Genomic DNA, 24798 nt, shown 5'->3' with positions numbered 1-24798 from the left:
GACGGGTACTCCAGAAGGTGTGCGGGGAGGTACCACCCATGGTTCACAATCTCCCTCCCTGAACCTTGGACCTTGGGTATATCCCATGCTGGACTCTCCTTCCAGGAGGCATGGGAGAAGAACCGTTGTACCTACCTGAACGGTCTTCTCGATGCCCTGGAAGGAGAGTCCATACCCTCCCGAAGAACCATGGGAGTTTGGTTTGATGAGACTGTTTCTTATGTTATTATGGTTGTTAATAAAGTTCATTATCTTTACATCTTTTCGTTTTTTAAAACTGGTTACTTGGGGCAGCAAGGGGGCGGTACCTAATTATTATTTATTTATGTTAATTTGAAACTCAGTCCTACCAATAAGACTTGAGCTAAACCCATGCTGGACTCTCCTTCCAGGGCATCGAGAAGACCGTTCAGGTAGGTACAACGGTTCTTCCTCCAAGTCATTTCGCACCCCCAACCCAACCCGGGTTTGGGGGGGTGCTAGCGAGCCCCCCATGTCGGCGGGGACGTTTTAAAACACCCGCGCGGCTTTCCAATGAGTCCCGAAGACAAACGCGGAAGTTTGACGTTTGTCTTTGGGACTCATTGGAAAGCTCCGATCGTTTTAAAACAGTTGTGCCGTTCTCCGCTGACTCCTGGCGAACTTCCCCGCTTTAGGAGTCAGCGGAGAACGGCGCAACTGTTTTAAAACGATCGGAGCTTTCCAATGAGTCCCGAAGACAAATGTCAAACTTCCGCGTTTGTCTTCGGGACTCATTGGAAAGCTGCGCGGGTGTTTTAAAACGTCCCCGCCGACATGGGGGGCTCGCTAGCACCCCCCCAAACCTGGGTTGGGGGTTCGGGGGGGTGCTAGCGAGCCCCCCATGTCGGCGGCGACGTTTTAAAACAGCCGCGCCGCCCCCAATCTTCGGCTCCTCGCTAGCGCTGCGGAAGTTAAAAACACCATCTGCACATGCGCAGATGGTGTTTTTACTTCTGCAGCGCTACTTCGCGAAAACCCGCTCGTTGCGGGGGGTCCTGGAACGGAACCCTCGCAACGAGCGGGGGATCACTGTACACACTTTTGTTGGCAGGGTGATGTCTCTGCTTTTTACTTAGTGGGGCTTACTCCCGGCAAAATATAGTTTAGTCTACTGAAGTTAGTGAGATCCTGTAAATGTAACAATTTCTTACTTAAACTTGGGTCCTGCTTTTGTATCCTCACTGCTGGACTTCCCCCGGCAGCCATCCACTCTGCCTTCCCACAGAGCAGCTCTCCCTGCAACCACCCTACAGCAAAGCCCATAGGAAAAAGAGAGAGAGAAAGCGGGACTGCCAGCCCATGATCCTTAGTGGCAACACTTCTGATTGACTGGCAGTTGCTCCCCCCCCCCCAAAGCTGGGATATCCTTTACAGACCGGACCCTAGGAAATGCACTTTAACAAAGACAATAGATAAATGAAACACAGCTGTTTTATCGCAAATATATAAGAACAATTACCGGGCTTTTAAAAATTCCATTAATTCAGTTTTGAATTGCTCCCATTAAAAATCAAATTGCCCCCTGTGGGGCATGGGACCCACGTTGGGACCCAGTAGTCTAGGACTAGGTGTTTCACTTGGGAGGGGGAAAACCCAGGTTCTGATCCCCTCAAAAGCTCACTGGTCCTTTTTGAGTCTATACCCGTAATTTCAGACATGGAGGAGGAAGTACCGGGTATAATTTCTTGGGCTCCTATACAAAAGGCACGATAAAAATCTAATAAATATATTGGGAGCTTTTAATACGGTAAAGGATTTTCAGGGAAAATATTTGCAGCTATGAAAAAACAGGGACAGAAGAACTACTTTGATAATTTATCCATTATGCCTAAAAGGAATTACAGTGGTACCTCGAGATACGAGTTTAATTCGTTCCGGACCTGCGCTCTTAAGTCGAGCAGCTCTTATCTCGAACGACTTTTCCCCATAGGAATTAATGTAAATAATTTTAATTGGTTCCAGCCCTCAAAAAACTCACAAAGTTAGTCTAAATTATGCAAAAAGACATTGCAAGAATAAATGTAACTTTACTTATTAATAAGATGATAAGCTGAGAGCTTTCCTTCCCTTCCTCTTTTTACCCAAAACAATCAACATGGCAAACTTTTATTTTTATTCATTAAACTGTAGTTATTTATTCAACTTCACTGCCACCCAATCCTGTAGAGGGAGGAAAGAAGGGAGGAAGGAAAAGGAAAGCAAGAAATGGAGGGAGGAAAGGAAGGAAGGAAAGAAAGAAAGGAAGGAAGAAAGAAAGGAAGAAAGAAAGAAAGGGTGAAGGGACAGGAACAGAGGAAGGAAAGAAGGAAACTTATGAAAGGGGAGAGTAACTTCACTGCCACCCAATCCTGTAGAGGGAGGAAAGAAGGGAGGAAGGAAAAGGAAAGCAAGAAATAGAGGAAGGGAAGGTAAAAGAGAGAAAGAAAAAGAGCAAGAAAGAAAGCAAGCAAGAGAGAAAGAAAGAAAATGAAAGAGAAATAAAAATAGAGAGGGATAATGAAAGAAATGGAAGGAGGGAAGGAAGGAGAGAAAGCAAGAGAAAGAAAGAAAGAAAGAGAAAGAAAGAAAGAAAGAGAAAGAAAAAAGAATGAAAGAGCAAGAGAGCAAGAGAGAAAAAGAAAGAGAGAGAGAAAGAAAGAAAGAAAGAAAGAAAGAAAGGCAACTTCAAAGAAAGGCTCACTGAGCATCTCTCACTCTCTCTCTCTTTCTATCCCTCTCTGTTTCTCTCCCCCCTCTCCCCCCCTTTCCCTCTCTCCCTCTCTCTCTCCCTCTCTCTTTCTCTCCCCCCTCTCCCCCCCCAGGCCGGCAGCGATGTTTTAAAACAGCCGTGCCGTTTGCGAGCTAACTCCTGAGGTGCGGAAGTTCGCCTTTGGCGTTTGGGCCACTCGGAATGTGAAATTCAAAACAGCGTTCGGATCCCCCCACCCCCAGCAGAAGCCAAGGACCCCCAGAGTGGGGCGGCAGGGGAGGCGACCGCCTCTCCACTCACCAAGTGCCGGGATACGAGCCGAGAAGAGCCGGGCTGGCTTACTTTCCTTCCTTCCCGCGCTGATGCAGAGCCACTCGAACAAAGCGTCACGCCCCCCTGACGCTTTTGGCGGCAAAAGAGCCCAGCGTCGCTTCGGAAGCCGCCAAAAGCATCAGAGGGGCGCGACGCTTTGTTCGAGTGGCTCTGCATCAGCGCGGGAAGGAAGGAAAGTAAGCCAGCGCGGCTCTTCTCGGCTCGTATCGCGGAGAGGGGCGGCATACAAATCCAAGTAATAAATAAAATAAAATTAAAAAATGTCTCTCCTCTCCCAGCTCTTATCTCGAGTAGCTCTTAAGTCGAGCAGCTCTTATGTCGGGGTTTCACTGTATTCTATAAATGGCAGATTGTAGTTATTCTCTGCAAATATATTATAGTGAAGTTAGATTTTGAATGCTTTGAGTTTAATATGTTAATAGATGCTTCACTGCTATTTGATTCTGTCTTTTTGTTTTAACATGTCATATAATTGATGCGAAGCTTTTGTGATAGACTTCATTATAAGAAAAAAATGGGTTTGCTGAATAGCATTAAGGAACATTAAATATTTTCCTAATCAAATTCCGTTTCTTTTTACTGATGTCAATCTTGGTCAATTGTAATGGCTTCTTTAAACCTTAAAGCTCTTTCTAGTATCATGTTTAGTTTAGTTTACCGGTAATTGGATTTGTATGCCGCCCCTCTCTGAGGACTCAGGGCGGCTCACAGCATATATAAAAGACATAATGCAATTGATCCAATTAATATAATTAATTAATGTATATAAATATTGTTATATCTTTGTATACTATCAATATGTACTTGACAAAATAAATAAATATGAAAACTTGTAGATGAATCAGAGGATATACTTAATAGCTCACCAAGAAACTAATGGAGAAAGAATAGGTTTTTTTATCAGTGTCTTTTTAAAGCATTTCATTTTAATTGTTGTTTAAAACATTATGGGATTATATGTAATGCATCAATTTATCTACTTAAGTGCTACAAAGCAACATTTATTCCTAATTGTAGCTTTTTTTTCAAGGTTACAATGTAGACACAGTTTTAAAACCTCTTTCCTTTGTTCTGCTTTGTTCTGCTTTCTTGATTTATACTCAAAATTAGTAAACAAAACAACAAATTTCTCAGTGGTTTTCAGCTGGCCAAAATACATTACATTATACGTTTTAGATACAAGGCTAAGCAACAAATGAACGGACTTCATCCTACAAGGGCTGGTTTAATATTAAATGTATATTCTGAAAACATTTAATCTAGTTTGAAGAGTAATTTAATCCACTTGTTAGAATTTAAACTGAAAGTACAGTATGCATATAAACGTATGCAAATAAATGTATGCAAATACATTTATTTGAATGGAATTGCTATTTATATTTTACAGAAAATCAGGCAAAAGCTAAAGAAGCTGAACTTTCAGATACTTTGAGCCCAAGCAAAGAGAAAAGCAGTGACGACACTACAGGTAGGGTTGGGGCATATCTTTCAATGGATCTGGATTACAGTGATAATTTGTAATGAGGCCTTTTTTGCAAAAACAAAAACAAAACCCCATTTAAAACAGTTTATTAATTTTCTAATCCAGGTGAATTTGTATATTTTTGCCCTATACTGAGTTTTTAATTGCTGTAAAAGTCAAATTCTAAAATAATTTCACTTTTTTTAGATGCTCAGATGGATGATCATGAATTAAATGAGCCTATTGCTAAAGTTGCTCTCTTAAAAGGTAAATCATTATTTTCTTCGTATTTAATGTATTTCAGTTAGCAAATAAATGTAATATTGGAATTAATATTAGTTGGAAACATGGATTGAAAATTTAATTTTGTTCTCTGTGATTTGCTTTTGATGGTTGTTGCTAAAGCACAAGTTGCTACTTTTATCTATATATGAAATGTAAGTAGAATCCCTAGAAGAAACAAATTAATTTCAGTGTACCTTATCCTCTAATTTTAATTTTGCACACGAATCATTAATTTCTTTAATACATTCAGTCCTTAGGGCAGTAGGTTTCGTTATTCTCACCTCTCATAAATAAAGATTGCTGTGTCAAAGGTGATAATTTTCAGTCCAAAGTTCTTTAAATTTGTTTAAAAACAAAAAAAACCCACAATATTTTGTTCTTGAATAATAAACTGTAAAAAAGTTTGAAATGAAATATCAGCCGTACTAGAATTATTTTTAAATATATGTATGAAAAACTGTATTTAAAATCTTAAGACTGCTAAGGTTAGAATTAGCAACCTGTACCTGTCCATTTATATTTTACAATTTATTGCATGGCTTGGGTAAATAGATACTTGTCTTATTTGTCTCCTAACCTTTCCCTAATTCATAATGTATAGTTAACTAATTTTATCAGATTCCTATTACTTCACAAAGTAATAGAAATTAAGCTACTGACAATAATAATGCTTTAAAGAAAAATGTTCTTTTAGCAGATGAATTGCAGGGCGCACAATCAGAAACTGAGACTAAGCAGGAAATTCAGCAGCTGCACCATGAACTGATTGAAGCCCAAGAGCTAGCTAGGACCAGTAAACAAAAATGCTTTGAATTGCAAGGTGAGATGAAGAGTCCTTTGAGCTGTAGAATTCCCAGAAAAACATTATACACAATACAGTGATTGAAGAAGGCATTTAAGTCTGTGATCTGCACCCTTTTAATCTAGATGCCTGGCATATGATTATACCATACTTTCAGCCAAGGGGGAAAGGCTGCTATTTTATCAGCACTTAATTGGGAATAAGAACTTAGAAGAACTTAATTCAGAATAGACATGTATAGTAGTACCTTTTGGTTTACATTTTCAATCAACGTTTAGCATAAGCAATTAAAATGGAATCAGTCATTTTCCTTGTAGTCAGTTTTTTCTTCAAAGTAAAATGATATGAATGTATTAAAAAGTGCATGATATTTTAAACAATTTTAGATAGTTTATTAACTAGCACACAATAATTTAAATATGGTAATTTACTTACAATTGCTTACGACAAATTTTTAATGACATACTAAACTAAGTTATCTGTTTAATAACTAATGCCTAATATATACTGTAAAATTGATAGTGGAAGTCATAATAAATTGGTATGTTGAGTATTTTTGTAATACCTACAGCTCTGTTAGAAGAAGAGAGAAAAGCATATCGATTGCAAGCTGAAGAGTCCACCAAACAAATCCAAGTTCTCCAAGGTAAAAAAATATAAAGAATTTTCAAAAATATAATAGAAAAATGTATATGTTGTCATTGAAAAGAACAGAAACTATAATAATTTTCCATACAAAATTATTTAAGTAGAATGAAATGTCTGTTGCTAAAATGGTTTATAAAATCAACTACTTTCAGTGACAGGATATAAAAAAGTGAGATGGACAGCAAAATAAATGAATAAATGAATGAATATTTAAATTAACTAGAATACAATGATGCAAATTAATGATTGCCTAGCGTATGTTATTATTGAAGATACTCTAAAAATCTGCCTAGGTTTTATTATCAGTGTTGATTGTGCATGACATTTGCAGGTCCGTATTATGTGGTTATTTATTGCAACTGCTTCGGTGGCAGTTTAGTCCTCTAACTTAAGTGGTTTACAGTTAAACAAGAATATTTATAGTTTATTGCAACAGTTCAAACAAGCAGCCACATCCAAGCTAACTCAGGTATCTCTCTCATTCATAGTCCAGTCCTCAAGGGCACATTTAAAAAGCTGTGTCTCTAAAAAAATTCCTGAATACAGTACTATGACAGAGGATACGGTTCTTATATCTGATAGGAGAGAATTTCCAAGGAGGAATCATACTCATCCTCCATAGTGACATTTGACATTGTTTTGAGATTAGCCAAAATTCCCCAGACATTGTCCAAGGCAAAGGTTGATATCAACTGTTATTGTAGTAGGAGAAAGCCATTATAAATAGTTGATTCACCTCTGTCAGATGACATTATTTAATCCATTTAGATAATCCATTTAAGCTATTTTTCTTAATAAGTTGCTGATATATTTTGTTTTGCACTTTTCACTCTTAGACCATTTAATAGTAAATATGAAACTGATTAATCTTTAAAAAATATTGCACTATAAAAACATTGTTAGGTTTCTGGCATAATATTTGCTTCAGCGGTGAATTTGAATCTGAATTAAAAAGTAACACAAAGTTTTCATTTTAAAAATAATTCTTAGTCTGTTCTGTGTCTTTCTGGTCTTGTTCAAAATTTTCATTATATAATGAAAATTATTATTACCTTTGAACTCTGAGAAAAAAATAATTAGGACTACTATTGCTCCACTCTTTCATAGTTATATCCATTTTTAACAATATATTTTTATAATAAGAAAAAATAAAATATATAACTGCCTTGAGATCTTTATCCTCTATATTGTTTAAGAACAATAAGGTAAATTACAAATATAAGCATTTATTTATTTGTTTATTTGTTTTTATTGATTGATTGATTGATTGATTGGATTTGTATGCCACCCCTCTCCTTTGCTCTCCTTAAGTAGCAGCTGCTCATTTATTTAATAATTACAGATAACCTGCAGGAGATTGGTTGCTGTGGAAGCAAACAAAAGTGTTATTTAAATAGATAAACATAGCTACAAAGAAGGAAGATTTGCAACAGCTGCTATGGCTTTCTTGAAGTGCAGGACAAGGTTATACTATAAGTAAACAAGCTGACTTCAACCAAGTTCAGAAACATCTCAGTGAGTTAGTTTTTAACTCACTGAGCTGCTTCTGAACTTGATTGAAGTTCAGAACTTCAGAACAGATTGGCTGATTTTGGGTCAGCCTACATCTCTCAGCCCAGCCTACTCTCAGGACTGTGGCAGGGAAAATATGAGGAGGAGGAGGGATATTTGGAATGTTTGCTGCTTTGAATTACTTGTACAAATAATGATGGAATATAAATAAAGAAATTTTTCTGGAGGTTTATGGCAAGTCAGCTTCCCACTGGCCCTCTGGATGGTACAAATGGGGACCCCCAGGCCTCAGATAATTGGTGGAGATAAATGTTGACTATGAACAGTTTGTAGAAAAAGATATCATATTAGCTTATTTAAATAATTGGAAAACACGATATAAAGTAATTGTGTGGAAACAGGGTCGAATTTTTTTTCATTCTAAATTCTAAGGTACTGCTAGGGATAATTCAAGAAATAAACAGCAGTTTCAGCTCCTCCAAATTTCCCACTCCCTAGTGGGGAAAGTGTTCTCCCAGCCAGTGCAGCCATGTGACTTCCCGGCTAGGGAGGAGAGCATTCTCCCAGTCAGCACAGCCATGCAGCTTCCTGGGGAGAGGGGTGAGTGTCGTCTTGGCCAGAGCAGCCTTGCGGCTTCCTGGTCAAGCAGACTAGCATCTTCTTGGCTAGCGCACCCATGTGACTTCTTGGCCAGGGAAGCGAGCATCCTCCCAGGAAGTATGGCCATGCTGATTCTCAGCCCGGGGGGGGGGGGAGGGGCACGAGCGTCCTCCCAGCCAGTGTGGTAGTGCAACTTCTCGGCTGGGGAGCAGGAAGTTCCGGTAAGCGCAGGAAGCGCTGGGAACAGTGAGAAGCTCCGGGAAGGGGTGGGAAGTTCCATGCATGAGCGGTCAGCGTCCTGGACAGTGTGGGTGAAGGAAAGTCCACACTTAGCTGGATGTGCTTGCTGGCAGGAGGGGCAATGGGGCCATTTTGTTCCTTCTTACCTTGTGCCAGCTACTTCGTTTCCCATTTCGCCATTGCAGCCCCACATCGCGGATCTTTCTCCACCCACCACCGTCCAGTTGCCTTAGCTTCTCCCAAGCATTTCTTTGCCTACCTGGTTTCCAGCTCTATTTATTTATTGATGATTTGAGTTGAGTTGAGTTGATTTGATTTGAGTTGATTTGATTTGTATGCCGCCCCTCTCCGCAGACTCAGGGGGGCTAACAACAACATTTCTCACCATCGTGTGCAGGGAAAGAAAAGTTTGTGGGACTAAGAAAAAAATTAATTTGATCAATTCCAATTTCACAAGATCTTTTTTTTTCCACAAGAAGTTGGAATTGTTTGAATTTTTTTTAGCTCCACACAAACTTTCATTCCCTTGCACACGATGGTAAGAAACGTGATGGAGCTGGAAATCATATTGGCAAAGAAATGCTTGGATAATTTGAGGAAAGCGAGGGCATCTGGGTGGTGGTGGGTGGGGAAAACTCTTCTGCACACAAAGAAGAAACGGGGGAAGAGAAGAGACGTCTGGAGGAGCTCTGTTTCACTCCATGTGCCCCAATGAAAGGCAGCAGCAGCTCAGCTGTTTCCCTTCCCTGCAAGGAAGGCAGGAAAGCATGGTGGGACCAGGTGGGAGAGAGCAGTGAAGACAGGCAAGATGGCCCAGTCACAGGGACCACTGGGAAGGCCGCGTGGAAGGCAGGCAAGATGGCTAGCCCTTGGAGGAGGCAGCTGGAGAGAAACGAAGGAAAACTCACCAGGCAGAGATCAGCTGGGTGGCATAGTTGAGTCAAGTAGCCAAGGGAACCAGAGAGCAGTGGCAGCTATGCCATGGGTGTGACTCTAGGCAGGCGAGGCACAAAAAGGAGTGGGCCAGCCAGTGGTGGCATTTACTGGTTTGCCGAAATGCACATAATTGTTACTATCGGTTCAGGAGAACTGGTCTGAACCGGCTGAATTCCATCTCTGATTAACTCCCTTTTTTCCTATATTGTCTAGGAATATATCTATATAGTAAAACAGATTCCAAGAAACAGTTCTAAATTTAGAGTGTTGGAATAAATGTACTAGCTTAATATGATGATAAACCTTTAAACCTTTAAAACCTCAAAAAGTGCCTCCCATATTGATATTTTTGTAATTTTGTCTAAATATTTCAAATATAAGAGTGAGGGACACATAAACTTTTGTAAAATTTATGCTAAAATATTGTAATTTAATGCAAACATTTCTTTCATTGTAGACAGTAATATTACTGTCATAAAAATATTTTACAGTTATATTTGAATAAAATGAATTTATGTACTTACAATTTTAAAATGATATAATTTCTAATATTATAGCTCAGTTGCATCGATTGCAAAAAGATATTGAACGTCTTCATGAAGAAAAGGAAAATGTGATCTCCAGTACACGTAATGAATTGCTGAGCGCTCAGAATGAGATCCTGTTATTGCAAGACATGGCAGAAAAGGCCACATCAGAAAGGGATACAGATGTCACTGTTTTACAAGAAGAGCTTCAAAAAGTACGAGCTGAACTTGAACAATGGCGCAAAGAGGCTTCCAGATATGAAAAAGAAATTGTCAGTCTGCAAGCCAGTTTTCAGCTACGATGTCAGCAGTATGAGAATCAGCAGAGAGAGGAAGCCACCCATTTACAAGGTATACACAACTGTCTTAATAATAATTTGTTTTTTGGGGCTACATTGATTTTTTATTAATAAAAATTAGGTTAATTACAGAAATTGAGATAGAGTAAATAAATATTTGAATTTTAGTTACATTGTAGTAAAGACAGTAGTAGATTTGGTGAACTTTAAAGTTTGGTACAGTAAACAATTTCTTTAATTCTTTACTGTGGTAATGCAACATGTAATTTGATGGATTTCTACACTCCGCAGCTGCTTATTACAAATTTTGGAAAGGAAGCTGGCTCAAAAATTAAAATCTCTAGTGCACTTTGCTAGGCCAGTGATCAGTGTATAGGTCAGAAGTACAGCCATCTTATAAAAGTACCTGAACCAAAACTCAATTGTCTTGTAAGAAAAAGTTTTTCAAGTATATTTTCCAGGAATTGCCCACATAAAAATATTCAAAATTGTAAATTATAATATAGGTCCTGCCATAACAACTTCAAATTAAAAGTGCATTATATACAAAATACTGTGATTCTGGCTATGGCTTGTTAGATAGAACTATTACTAGAATCAAAATGGATGAGTTTTGGATTTACTGTGCCACCTTGGAGCCAGTGTATTGTGACCTAACTTGTAACATATAGAGGTTCAGAAAATGGAATAAAATTGGGAGAAATTAGGTTTAAGTTCACCTTTAACCTGGAAGCTTATTTGGTGACACCAGGCCTGTCAGTAAAATGGCCCATGTTTCTTATATATGTCTTGACAGTAATCATGCCATAAGCTCACTTCAGTGTATATCTATGTTTGCATATTTTAATAATATCCTTTAAAGTTATAGAACAATAGAAAAATGAGTTTTTGAGTCTAGTTTTCAAATGATCTGTTCATTGTATTATGATGGTTTTTTTCTAAAAGTTTATTCTTTCTATCAAATTACTGATGAAATTCCAAAGGTTATTATATTGTAAAACTCTTATTAGGATCTTTTCATGTTCTTTTTTAATCAAATCATTCAGTTCAGATTGATATTATGGAAGAACAAGCAGTGATTAATTTTAAAATGTAGTGGTGCTCTTCAGACTGTGTGAGAGGTTTCAAATAAGGATGTACAAAATTTACTAATTCTCCAGATTGTCCCTTAGAAGTAAGCCAGAACTATTCTGGACCCAAGCTGTTCTGAAGGTGGTTTCTGGAAACAAATTATTTAGGAAAGAAGCAATTTGATATATTTTAGATATGGCATTCTGGACAAAAGAGAACTATTTGGGGGATGAATTACCCATGGAATATCTGGAACCATTTTTCATTTTTAGAATTTAATTCTGGAAATTGCTGAGCCTCCCAGATCCAAAGGAGAAACAAAGTTCCAGAATTCTCCCAAATGTTCATTCCCAAATCAGTGGGCTTTACACATTACTAATTTCAAGTTGTTTTGTTTAAGAAACAAAATGTTTAAGAAAACAAAACACTAATTTGTCATAGTGAAAAATCAGTTTTTAATACCAGACATGTACATTCAGATATAATTGTCACTAATAAATCTTTTTAAATAATTATTTCTTAGCTAGCTTCAAGAATATTATAGCATTCTTTGCTTTGTAGGTGAGCTTGAAATATTAAGAAAAAAGTGGGCGGTTCTTGAATCTGAATGTCTCTCATTAAAGAAGGAGAATTCTTTGCTTGCATGTGAACTTCAGCGACAGGAGAAGGAGCTGCATAAGTAAGTGCCACTGAATCAAATGGGAAAAGGCCAAAGGTGTTAAATTTAAAACAGTGTTTTCTGAGTTAGGGGTTGTTACTTAATCTATAAGTATAATCTATAAGTACCGTATTTTTCGATGTATAAGACGCACTGCTGTATAAGACGCACCCAGATTTTAGAGGAGGAAAACAAGGAAAAAAGTATTCTGAACAAAATGATGTAGTATTATATTGTTTAATAAAATATCAGTGTAGCAGAATACTTTTTACAACCATGTATACTTATTACAAACTTCAAACTTGACAGCTTCAAGACTTGTGGACTTCAGCTCCCAGAATTTCTCCACCAGTCATGCTACCTTAGGAATGGGAGTTGAAGTCCACAAGCCTTAAACTTGCCAGGTTTGAAGACCAAAGTCAAGTTTCACCCAAACCCAACTTACTTGACCCCTATGACAATCATTAAGCATTGTATCTCATGATTCTTGACAAGTGTGTCTTTTCTTTTATGTACACTGAGAGCATAGGCACTAATGACAAATACTTTGTGTGTCCAATCACACTTGGCAATACAGATTTCTATTCTACTCTACACTCTATTCTATTCTGAAACCTTGTGTAAAGTCTTAGATGATCTTGAAAAAGCTAAACAGGGTTAGATGGGATTATGCTGCTTATTTGGATGGGAGACTACAGGGGGAAACTCTAAATATAGACCCCCACCTGGAAATAACACATAGGCCAGAAGAAGGTAATGAAAAAGCCCCCAATTTCTCCATTGTTTCCAAGAAAATAACCTAAACCCGTCCATGTGATCCTTCCTAGAAGTGGTGCCCCATTTTGAAGCCTTGTCTGCTTTTAACCACAGGCATTCCCAGGCATGAGTCATTCCCTTTCACATGTTTTCTTTGACCGAATTCATGGAAAATGCTTCATTTGAACTAGCTGAAACCCACTGCAATTCTCCGCCTGCTGGGAGGGCTCCTCAGGCAACGCCTGCCGGACCCCTGCAGGGAGGGAAGCAGTTAAGGGCTGCTGGGCGACCTTGGGGACAGCCGCCGAAGCATGGGAAGGCTGTTGCTGCCACTGCTGAACCCTACCCAACTCCCCCCACACACACGCAGCATTTGATGTGTAAGACACAGCCAGTTTTTGAGGCACTTTTTTGAAGTAAAAAGGTGCATCTTATATCCCGAAAAATACGGTATTTCTATTTCTTGTGAATGTTACAGTTCCTCTAAGTCTTTCCTCTTATTCAATTGACTTGTTTTAGCTACATTTCTCTTTCTACTCATCCACCTCGAAGAAGTGTAATTATGTAGGATCAATATGCCTTCTATGCTGGGAAATACATAGATGGTGCCCATATCATTCGTATAATTTTATATAAGCTTTGCTTTACTTAACATTATGAAAATAAGCCTTCTAGGTTCACTCAATTTCCTTCTGTTTTCTTCCAGCATAATCAACAATTTAAGCTATGATTATATTTGCCTTTATTGTTACAACAAATGAACTTTATAAACTTAGATTTTAAATGTTGGGATCTGCTTGGCTGGGTTTTGGTTATAAACTGATAGGAAAATATTGGCTTATGCTGTTGCTGCAAACCTATACATCTACACAGTAGCCTGTACACCAGAACGTTAATTATAAGGACATGCAGTAGAATAATATGATTACAAAGAGCATACATTCACAATGCATTAGTTTAAAACTCTTATTTTTAAATATGAAGTATTGTGATTTTTTTAAACTTCCTTTTATAGCTCTCAGCAGCAGAGTTTAGCACTTACCAGTGATCTGAGTATTCTGGAGGTAAGCCGAAAGGAACTTGAAAATAAAATGGGTTCTTTAAAAGAAGAACATCAGCGCGATGCAACTACTCTAAAATCACTTCTTAATGAGGCAGAAAATCAAGCTAAGGGTGCTCAAAATGAGGTAAGCTTCAAACTTACACGGATGTTTGAATTTCTTTAAAGAGGCCTAGAATTGGGATACTATATTGTTCTCCTAATATTGGCCCTTTTATTTGATAAATTTGAATGAAACTCAATGAAACTGAGCTCAGACTTCTCTGCCAGTATTTCTTTGAGCAAGACATTTGAAACTTTTGTTTCAATATTCAGTTAAAGAGAATTGTTCTTTTCATTAAACAGAGATATAGCTAGTGCCTGGGTTATTCAGGGCAGTAAACTATATACTGTTTTAAAAATGATACCATTTTATTTTATATAAAATGGTTAGACATAAAGCAAATTATCCCTAACAATGTAGCAAAATGTTGCTAGTTTTAGAGAAATCGTTTTTTCTTCATTGTTTAACAGATCGTGCAAATCAAAATTTGGGAACTGTGATACTATGTGAAACTAGTTTAGGCATTAAAATTTGGTAATTCAATTCTACTAAGAGAAAAATCGTCCATTTCTAATTGACCTATACAGTGTTCCCTCGATTTTCGCGGGTTCGAACTTCGCGAAAAGTCTATACCACGGTTTTTCAAAAATATTAATTAAAAAATACTTTGCGGGTTTTTTCCCTATACCACAGTTTTTCCTGCCCGATGACATCATATGTCATTGCCAAACTTTCATCTGCCTTTTTTAAATAAACTTTAATAAATAAACATGGTGAGTAATGATCTAAATAGTTACTAAGGGAATGGGTAATTGCACTTTAGGGGTTTAAAGTGTTAAGGGAAGGCTTGTGATACTGTTCATAGCCAAAAATAGTGTATTTACTTCCGCATCTCTACTTCGCGGAAATTCGACTTTCACGGGCGATCTCGGAACGCATCCCCCGCAAAAATCGAGGGAACACTGTATTTAAATCTAAACCTTATATATTTTTGTTTTAGTAATGATATAGCTTAGTCTAATTCTGAGCTTTTGATGGCATCCCTGGAGAAACCATAGAGGCCGAGTTTCTTTTGGAATGCTATTTCCTAGGAAGATTTGTAATTCTCTGCCAGTATTAGATGCATCAGTCCATTAAGCTTGCATAAAGCACATGAATCTCTAAATCCCTATTCCAAACCCTTATATTATAATAGAAATAAATTGTTAAATAATTTAAAAAATGTCCAGAAGTTATTTTAAATTTATTTTTAAAGTTTAAGTATGTTTTTGCTTCTGCTGTTTTTATTTCCTTTAGTACGAAAAGACACAAACCATGCTTTCAGAGCTGAGGTTAAAATTTGAAATTACGGAGCAGGAAAAGCAATCAGTCATGGATGAACTTAAGCAGTGCAAAGAGAACCTGAAGCTACTTCAAGAAAAAGGAAAAACTGTAAGTCAATAATGATTGTGTATGCCAGATTTTATTTAATTTCCACTGTGACAATGTTTGGACAAGATAATATGAAAGCAGTTGGTTCATATTTTCCTGGTATAGATAAGAGCATTAAGAAAGTAATTTTAAATTGTTAATTATCCAAAAATTGAATATTTTTTCCAGATCCAGTTGGAAGGCTCCAAACCTTGATTTTCCTTCCTAAATCTGCCCACCCTTATTTTCTTTCTTCTGAATATAATCTACATTACAGAACCCATTTTGCAGGTGCAAAGAAATGTTTTACATTGAATAAGAATGGAATTAAATAGATGGAGATAAAAAAACTAAAAAAGAGATAGAGATGCTGATTGGGATGATCTCACTCACTCACTCTCACAATTGCCCTTCCAAACTTTCAATTTTGAGGTTTGAAAAACAAGTGTTTTCTTAGGCATGACTTAAATAGTCTCTGATTTTTGTTCTTTTTCACATTAACAGTTTGGCCAATGGTGAAATTTCATCTTGTATAAATATTGTAATAATATTGGTATCTGAACTGTCTTGCTAATATTGAAAGCCATAGACCTTGAATTTTTAAAACAGTTAGTTTTTAAAAATAATTTTAAATTAACCAAATAAGGTATGTGAGATTTTAGTTCTAGCGATATCAAGATTTCACTATGAAAAAATATAGAATTATTTATTTATTTGTTATTTTGTTTGTGTTTATTTATCAATAAAACTTCTTAACTATTCATAATCCTCACAGAGGGCTCTGGGCAGTGTATAATTTAATCAATGCAATAAAACATTCATATTCTAATCTGCTATGATCCTAGTATATCCTAGGATCAATTGATAGCCCTAATAAGCACGTACTTTTAGTAAAGCAACCAATTTGCTCTTTTGCATCTTGAAAAAATACTTCATATATTCTATAAAAAAGCGTTTTAAAGCTCTAATTATACAAGGAGACAATGGTAAATAAAGAACAGGTACAAGATCACAAATACAAACAAGTTTGTATGTTCTTGAAAACTGATAATTGTTTACTAAAATGATTGTTAACGCCTACTGGGGTCAGTCTCAAAAATAGTTTGAAACTTAAAATTTAAAAATTATATGGTCTATTGTATCCTAAACCAGGTGGTTTTTTTCAGCAAGGGGAAAAAATTGGAATTTTGAAAGCATATGATAGATGTGCTTACAGAATGACTGATTACTTCATCCACATGCTTAAGTAAATGTAGGCAACATAAACAACAGTACTGTGGAATTCCACTGGATTGCACATGATATGCCTGCTCTACCTCTAAGTACGTCTTTGAAGAAGTTGCATCTTTTCTTGGACTTGTAAGGTAGCTTTACAAATACACGTGAAACTCGAAAAGTTAGAATATTGTATAATAGTTCATTTATTTCAGTAATGCAACTTAAAAGGTAAAACGTAATATATGAGAGAAACTCATTACATGCAAGGCAAGATAGTTCAAGACGTGATTTGTCATAATTGTAATGATTATGAGATGATGATGTTTGTCCATCGTATTCGAGGAGGACCTTGACATCTAATGGGTTGTGGGCTGTACACGATGTGTTCGCAGATAGTTGGTAGGCCTATACGGGCACGAAAAGGTCTGCCACATGTTGGGCAGACATGTGTGGGCACCATTGTCACAGCATTTGCAGCCCCGGCTTTGCGGAGTGCTCGCTTCTCTACTGCTCTGAATGTACTTTTCGCCTCAGATGTCTGGCAGCCTTAGTGGATCATCATGCGCTAGGTTGGTCGATCCTGTGCCAGGGTTTCCCAGGACTTGAAAGAGGTTTTCAACATATCTTTGTAACACTTCCTTTGTCCCCCATGTGATCGCTTTCCTTTAGACAGCTCACCATAGAGGAGCTTTTTAGGGATGCGATGGGTCTGGCATCCTAACAATATTTTACTACCACACCGTGTGTGTGGCTTATGCATTTTCTTTCAACATCTTTCAGTGCAAATTGGGTACTCTGGGGTGGAGCTCCATTTTCGCTACTCCACTGTGAGAATTGATGGCAAGCCTGCTCTGGAGAGGACCTCAGTGTCAGGCACCTTATCTTGCCACTGGATCCTCAGGATTTTACAGAGGTAGATCATGTGGAAGTGGTTCAATGGCCTAGCATGTCTCCTGTATACAGTCCAAGTATTATGATATTATGATTATCCACAATTATGACACATCACGTCTTGAACTATCTTGCCTTACATGTAATGAGTCTCCCTCTCATATATTATGTTTCACCTTTTAAGTTGCATTGCTGAAATAAACGAACTTTTGCACGATAATCTAATTTTTTGAGTTTCACCTGTATAGCAAAATGCATATGCAAGCTAAGATGCAGGTAGAATTTTAGAGACAGGGAATGTTCCTTATATCAGAAATGCATATGTAAGCTAAGGAAGCTCTTACAAGATACATGTAGAGGTTTGAGAGACAGGGTATCTTCCTTAACTCAAATATGTATTTTTCTAAGATTGATGGGCTATCCAATGAGGTCAGGAAAATTGCAGTTATTTTTAAGGAGACCAAACTGATGCTGTGTGCATGTGTACACCCATTCCAAAACATTGCATATACTTAGTCATAAGTGTATTTTATTCAGTAAATATTTTTGTGCGAACCACATCTTGTTGCCAAAATACTTTCACTAAGTAAGTTGCTGGCAGTATTTTTTTCTTAATTGATAACTGCCTCATACAAGTCTTGCAGTTTTAATCTTATAATCCATAATTTCTGTTTACCTTCCTATTGTTCTGATAAGAAATGGATGCAATTATGTAAATGGAACTACATTTTTAGAAAACTACTACTAATAGATTAACAAGATTGGATTATTAGCTGTTGTGAGCGGCTCAGAGGGGGCGGCATACAAATCTAATAAATTATTATTATTATTATTATTATTATTATTATTATTATTATTATTATCTCTAAGTGTGGGATTCAAATTTGGATCCCTGGTAAATATTAAACATACACAGTGCAGAGATAAAATATACAGTTGTTATTTTGTACCTTTGATTCTCCTGTGGTTTGGAATGCACACAATCTGATTTTTCTCATTCTGTTTAGGACCATATATTAATTGCTGACAAAATAATGCAGTGTAGTATAAGTTATTTTTCACTGCCTGAATGCTATATTTTTCTAATTGTCTTCATGTAAAGCAAACTATCCCATTATATTTTTTAAGTTTTCAAGTCGACCTTTAAAATCAAAGAATCTAACCAGTAAGGTTCTAATTAGTATTAAATGCCATTCAGAATTTGGGCTAAATTGAAGACTCAAACAAAAAACCAGCAACAAGCAAAATAAAGTAATGACAAACTTACTTCTGTATTGTTTATAGGAAAACTACTTGAATATGTCTCTGTAGTCTGCCAACAATTGAACTTGACTTAGAAAGTCTTTGCTTTTTTATTTTAGAGAACATAATGAGAAACTATATCAATGAGACTTGTGATAAGAGTTGCTGACTCAGAAGTAAATCTTAGGGTGCAGTTGTTTCATCTGTTGCTGCAACTCCATTATCATGAGTAATTAGTTGCTATTTAAAAATCAGATTTAGAGGTTAACAGCATTTTAGATTCAGATAGTACTATACAAAATGAAATAATATTGCTTGTGAAAGTGATCTGAATATGCTTGTTATTCTTTTCCCTGTTGAAAAGTATTGTGCATAAGTCCCTGTTTAATCCACAAAAAGTATTATCAAAATTACACAATAAGGCATCATTTTGAAGAACATGTATAGCTATACAAAATCAGATTTGTTTGTTTGTTTTTATGGTGGATATTGATATCCATCAGAGATACTTTTTCTTTTATGGAAATGATATGGAAATAATATATGTTAAAAAAAATATGCAAGTTACCTCCACCAATAATTTGGCTATAGGATTTGTATTTTATTACAAGGATAAATCGGTGAAGTGAAATATATGTTTGAGGAAGATTATTCTATGGACAGAGTTCTGGATCAGTATTTGAAGTTTTGGATTGAGTATGGGTGAAACTCTGGCATTTGTTGTACATGTAAAATGTACTGCACACTATCATCAAGTGAAGCCTTCCAACCTAGTCTCTCCAAATATGTTGGACTTGCTGGGTAGTGAGATGGAAAGTCCATGATTTCTGAAGGGAGATAGTCATCCAGCCAGTTGAAGAAGGCTGCTGTAGCAAATTCCTTGTGACAAGAAAATGTTTCATTTTTCATGATCCATGTTTATTCTGTACAGTGGTGTACTAACTTTGTATGCCAAAGTAGTTGTGTCTTGTTGGATGTCTTTATGTTTCAGTTGGAACAAGAATTGCACTTTGAACTATCCTCCCCTATCTAAATCATCTTTACCTTATTGGTTTTTTATAGCACAAAATGAACTTAATATCCCTTCCCTTCCCTTTAGCCTTCCATATTACCACCCGTCCCAGCCGTATTCATCGGCCTTATCCTGGCTTTCCTGTTTTGGTGTTACAGCCCATTGTGGTAGAGAAAGGTACTACAAGCACTATTCAGTCCGTGTGTGTTCGTCCCTTGTCACTTGTTTGTGCTATTTTTGTAAATTTAAAAAAAAAAAAAAAGCATGATGAAAAGCCAGTACTTGTTTACCTGACTCAAGTCAATTCTTCATTTAATAAGCCATTATTCATAATATTGGCAAACCAAGCAAACTAATCATTTAACATCTGTCTGTTTTCCGTGTGTTAATGCTAACAGTATCCTATTGTAAACATTTTTTTCTGTTCCTTTTCCAGTTCACATTTGTCTTGCATAAGATGCTATAGTTAGGGTCTGGAAGGAAACCTAACTATTTACTTCACTCTTAGCAAATCAGATGTTTGCTTGCTTCGATTTGGTTCTTAAATTCCTTTTTTACCATTAACTAATTCCAACATTTATCTCTGAATTTGATTGCTCCCCCCCCCCTCACTATTTTCTCACTATTTTCTCACTATTTGATCTCCATCTTTGTTGCCAAAATGTTACCAAAGATGGAGGGGGAAGGAAAAGATAAGGGAAGTAGGTGAATGGTTTGCATTTCCAATTCTAATCTTGCAGTGTTTTCTATTACTTTTGAAAATTAATTTTGTAACATCATAACCATTTATGTAAAATAATAATAATAGTTAATGTTTTAAGGAGTGGACATGAACAATTATACATGTAATATTAACATTGCAGTATTTCTGACTCATTTTAAATCTAGGCAAGAAAAGTGAAACATGCATTATTTCAAGGCATTTGAAGACGTTTTTGAAGAATTCATAATTTGGAATGGGGTTTGTTTAGGACAAAGCATAAATGCTGTTAATGAATTCTCAGAGAACGAATAGGAAATATTTGAAAGCAAGAAAGGGCAGTATGCATGCTACAAATACCTTACATTATTCCTGGACAGCATAATTTATAACAAAAGGAACTGAATTGCAGATCAAATGGAAGATAGTAGGTTACTTAATTAAGTTATAAAACTCATGCACTATAAAACTATAAAACTTATATAGAGAGCCAATTTGGTGTAGTGGTTAGGTACCAGACTAGACATTGTGAGTTTTAGTCCTGCCATAGGCATGGGGACAGTTAAATGACTTTGGGCCAGTCACTCTCCTAAAAAGAAGACAGTGGCAATCTTCTTTCTAAAAACCTTGCCAAGAAAAGTGCAGGGACTAGTCTAGGAGTCAACATTAACTCAAAAAGCAAACAAAAAAAATTAAATCATGGACATTTGTGTCCACTGGAATTTCCTTTTAATGAAATTATATTTAATTAATTGAAATGCAGCCAACATTTTCCCCAAACCTAAATCGGACGGAAAACATTCTAGGCTTGCCAAGAAAGTTAAAGAAGTAATATCAACTAAAAACAAATGAGAGATTGATTCTTTTCTTTTTTCTTTTTCTTTTTTTCCCTACACAGAGCCAATGGCCTTGGATGCCTGTGATGGCAGCTTTGGTAGCTGTGACAGCCATGGTGCTGTACCCAGGCCTCACCAGAGCTTCTCCATGAGAACTGTTGTTGAATCCCTACCCCACCCTCCATCTAGAAGCTGGCATCATTCACACATTGAGGGAATCAGAGAATCATCCTCTTCCTAACTCTTTTTTTTTTACCTCTTAGTCCTTCAGAGTTTGGCAGCAGCAGGGTCGTTGCTTTACACTGTACAAAATGTATCTGTTATAAAGAGGGAATAAAATAATTATTTCATTCTATGGCGAGCAATATTATTGCTCACACATATATGTAATTCTTAAGATTATATGTTGGAGTCCTAAATACTGTTATGGTGGCCTCAATTAGGCTTCTTGGTACCAAATTATTTATGATGGTTAGGTGTGGGGGTATTTTACATTAAAAAATTGATTGCCCAATTGAAAGCAATGCATTTTCCCTTATTTGGATACTCATGCCAAATATCCTTGAAATACTTAGAAGTTGATGCAGTGTGCTCAGTGCCTTTCAGTTTGATGTTATTTGTACATTAACATATCATTATTTTTACTTGCTGTGAGTCACTGAGCTATTGGGAACAATTTTCTTTTTTTTCCAGATCTTCTGATAAAAAATATTTTTGTTCAGTAAAAACCCTATTTTATCGATGACTTGGAGCTTGTATAATTCATTGTCAGCCTTAAAGAGCTCTAGAAAAAAATGAGTGAAAAGCATAAGTCTAGACTGTTTTTGTGTGCATGTGTGTGCCTGAGTGAATTAAGGTTTTTCTGGGAGCAAAATCTTGATTTTCTGATGAACATAGTGCAGTAATCCAATTTTTAGTTTGAATGTAATTTATTAAATTTCATGTATATAGACACTATAAAAACCCAATATATTTTCTCACATACCACCTTAAAATGATTTTTTAATCAGTCACTTATTTGCAGAACCAAACTGGGGAAAGTAGTATTTGTTCCTTTCATTGTATTTGTGTTGGCATAACTTCATGATATGATGTTTTAGTGTTAGGGAAAGGAGGAAGAAAATCAAATTGATTTAGCTTTCAAGGAAGTTTGGAATATCTTGATTGGTCCTCTGTGCACCAATTTATGCAGAAAGGATGTGCTATTCATAATTAGAAGCTTCACATCACAATTTGCTTGACCTTAATCTGAATGTTTCCAGTTGAGTATTGGCTTATGAATAGGAACAATCATAACTTACACCTGACTGCTGGTTTTCAGTACATATCAGCTCAGTTTATTAAAATCTGTAATAATATAAAAAGAATTGAAAGATGAAATCATTCAGCTGATAGAAAAATTCATAGGAAGGTTTTTCTCAACTAAAATTTCAAGGATTTAATGGCAATCAAAATCTAGTTCAATATTTAAATAGAATTTTTAGATTATTTGCCTTTGAGGGTCAATTTTCTTTTAAAGGTTCTGTCTTAAACTATTTGGAATTTGTTAATGGGAAAATCATTTAGATTTAAGGGAATGTTAGTTCACAAATGTAGGAAATGTCATTTTTGTTCATTTCATTATTTTCAGTTGCAGGAAACTGTAACTCACCCACAACACACACATGCCAGTGGTACCCAGTACCTTTTGTATATAGGTTATTGCAAATATTATTCTGAAAATGCTTAACTTCAGAATTACATTTTTAAAAGTAAATAATTGTTTTAAATCTATTTTGTAAAGATATAAAAAAACAATAGAATTTCTGGAGTACAGATTGAACTATTTGCACTAACACATGTGATGTGCATGATTTAATAAAATAACTTTACTCTCCCTATGAATCTCATTTGAATCTTCTTTAACAACCATATATTTTATTTTGTACATCAGGGAATGATAATCAAAACTTATCATGGGGTTTGTATATTACATCTGCTTATAATGAAAAGGTGTATTTATCTGCCATATTGGTTTATTAGCTGATTGTGAGATTTATTATAGGTGATTCATCATTAATTTCTATTATCACATTTATTTGCCTCTCATCTCGCAGTTTGAAGTGACTCTGAGCATGGAAAATGAAATCTGATTTCATTTTTACTAGACTCTTAGTAGTTAATAATAAAGTACAAGTAACATAAACAAGTGTACAAATAAAACATCAATTGAAAGGAATACTTAAAAAGACCCATAAAATAACTTTTAAAAAATCAAAAACACCCCAATGATGTCATGGGAACCTTCATAGATGCTTCAAAATAATTTAATTTCAAAAGATCAACAATGTGGAGGCAAGTCTGATTTCCAGAGGAAGGCTGTTTCTTAATATAGGTGTAGTTATTCAAAAAGAAGTTCCTCACAGAAGTGGAGGACCCTGTACAGTTTCTCTCAGGAAATATTGCTCAGGGAGGTCAGTTAAAACAGGCATTTTGAACTTCACCTAGAAGCCAGAGGTAGCCAGTAAGAGATCGGATGCAACAGGTAATATGTTTATGTTGAGAAGCATTAACCAATACCTGAATTACTACATACTGAACCAACCAAAGCTTTGAAGACATCTTCAGATATCAAATATAGCCATAGTTATGGCATCTAAACACACTAAACAAAGCTTCTGGCCAATTGGCCCCCTTGACCCAATTCACTAGAAGTAATGACACTTAACTTTCTATCAACATGATACAGATTTTAAATTGAGCTCAAAGCCATGCTCAAATAAACCCTCTTCCTCTGCTGGCACTTCAGGGATTGTTTACACTTTATTTTTATTTATTTATTTATTTATTTTGTCCAATACACAATGAGGGTTTTAGTGGGTATATATCTATATACACATAGTAAAATACATGATGAAGGTTATAGAGGAGATACTCATAGTAAAATATAAGAAATAATAGAAAAGAAGATAGTAATAGAACATATCAATGAAAGAATAGAAGAAGAGATATAGGAATAGAAGAAAGGTATAGGAGATATAGGAGAGCAATAGGACAGGGGACAGAAGGCACTCTAGTGCACTTGTATTTCATTTCGCAGAGCTCAGTAAACTAGTTTGGCTCAATAAAATAGAATTCCTTATTGGCCAAGTATGATTGGATACACAAGGAATTTGTCTTTGGTGCATGTGCTCTCAGTGTACATAAAAGATACATTTGACAAGGATCATGAGGTACAACACTCAATGAGTGTAATAGGCATCAAATAAGCAATCAGGAAACAATATAAATGGTAAGGATACTAGCAACAAGTTACAGTCATGGAAAACCCCACTCTGGAGAAATTATGTCAAAATGCACTGAGTCCAAGAAACAGGGCAGCATAGCAATCAAACAAACAAACAAACAAACAAACAAACCCCTATTGTCAATGGGGCACTTAAGAAATCAAAGAACTGCTTCCAAAGTTGTTGAGGATCTCCCCAAGTCCCTGCCAGAAAATATTAAATCCATTATTTTTGTAGGCTGGTGAATAGTGAATAGAATGGAATGTAGTAAGAAAGACTTT

At 36.2% G+C, this 24798-nt stretch overlaps 1 protein-coding gene across 29 annotated transcripts in view; it reads left to right on the top strand.

Moving 5' to 3' along the window:
* The window catches only part of SLMAP (sarcolemma associated protein), a 102392-nt gene extending 79263 nt beyond the window's left edge, over nt 1-23129 (top strand). For 8 of the 29 annotated variants that reach the window (XM_070738444.1, XM_070738457.1, XM_070738456.1 and 5 more), the window contains 9 exons: nt 4431-4511; nt 4713-4772; nt 5485-5610; nt 6164-6238; nt 10086-10406; nt 11987-12104; nt 13855-14026; nt 15239-15373; nt 21314-23129. In XM_070738444.1, coding sequence (XP_070594545.1) covers nt 4431-4511; nt 4713-4772; nt 5485-5610; nt 6164-6238; nt 10086-10406; nt 11987-12104; nt 13855-14026; nt 15239-15373; nt 21314-21403 — 1178 coding nt within the window. In that variant the 3' untranslated portion in view covers nt 21404-23129. Of the gene's footprint in view, nt 1-4430; nt 4512-4712; nt 4773-5484; nt 5611-6163; nt 6239-10085; nt 10407-11986; nt 12105-13854; nt 14027-15238; nt 15374-19802; nt 19893-20603; nt 20663-21313 lie in introns of those variants that run through there. The other 21 variants (XM_070738449.1, XM_070738447.1, XM_070738461.1 and 18 more) reach the window with 4 other exon arrangements.
* Nucleotides 23130-24798: the final 1669 nt, after the last annotated feature.

The sequence above is a fragment of the Erythrolamprus reginae genome, chromosome 2 (genome assembly GCF_031021105.1).
Source record: "Erythrolamprus reginae isolate rEryReg1 chromosome 2, rEryReg1.hap1, whole genome shotgun sequence".
NCBI lineage: Eukaryota > Metazoa > Chordata > Lepidosauria > Squamata > Dipsadidae > Erythrolamprus > Erythrolamprus reginae.
Note: the sequence above shows the minus strand (reverse complement) of the source record. Positions and strands in the feature narration are given on the sequence as shown.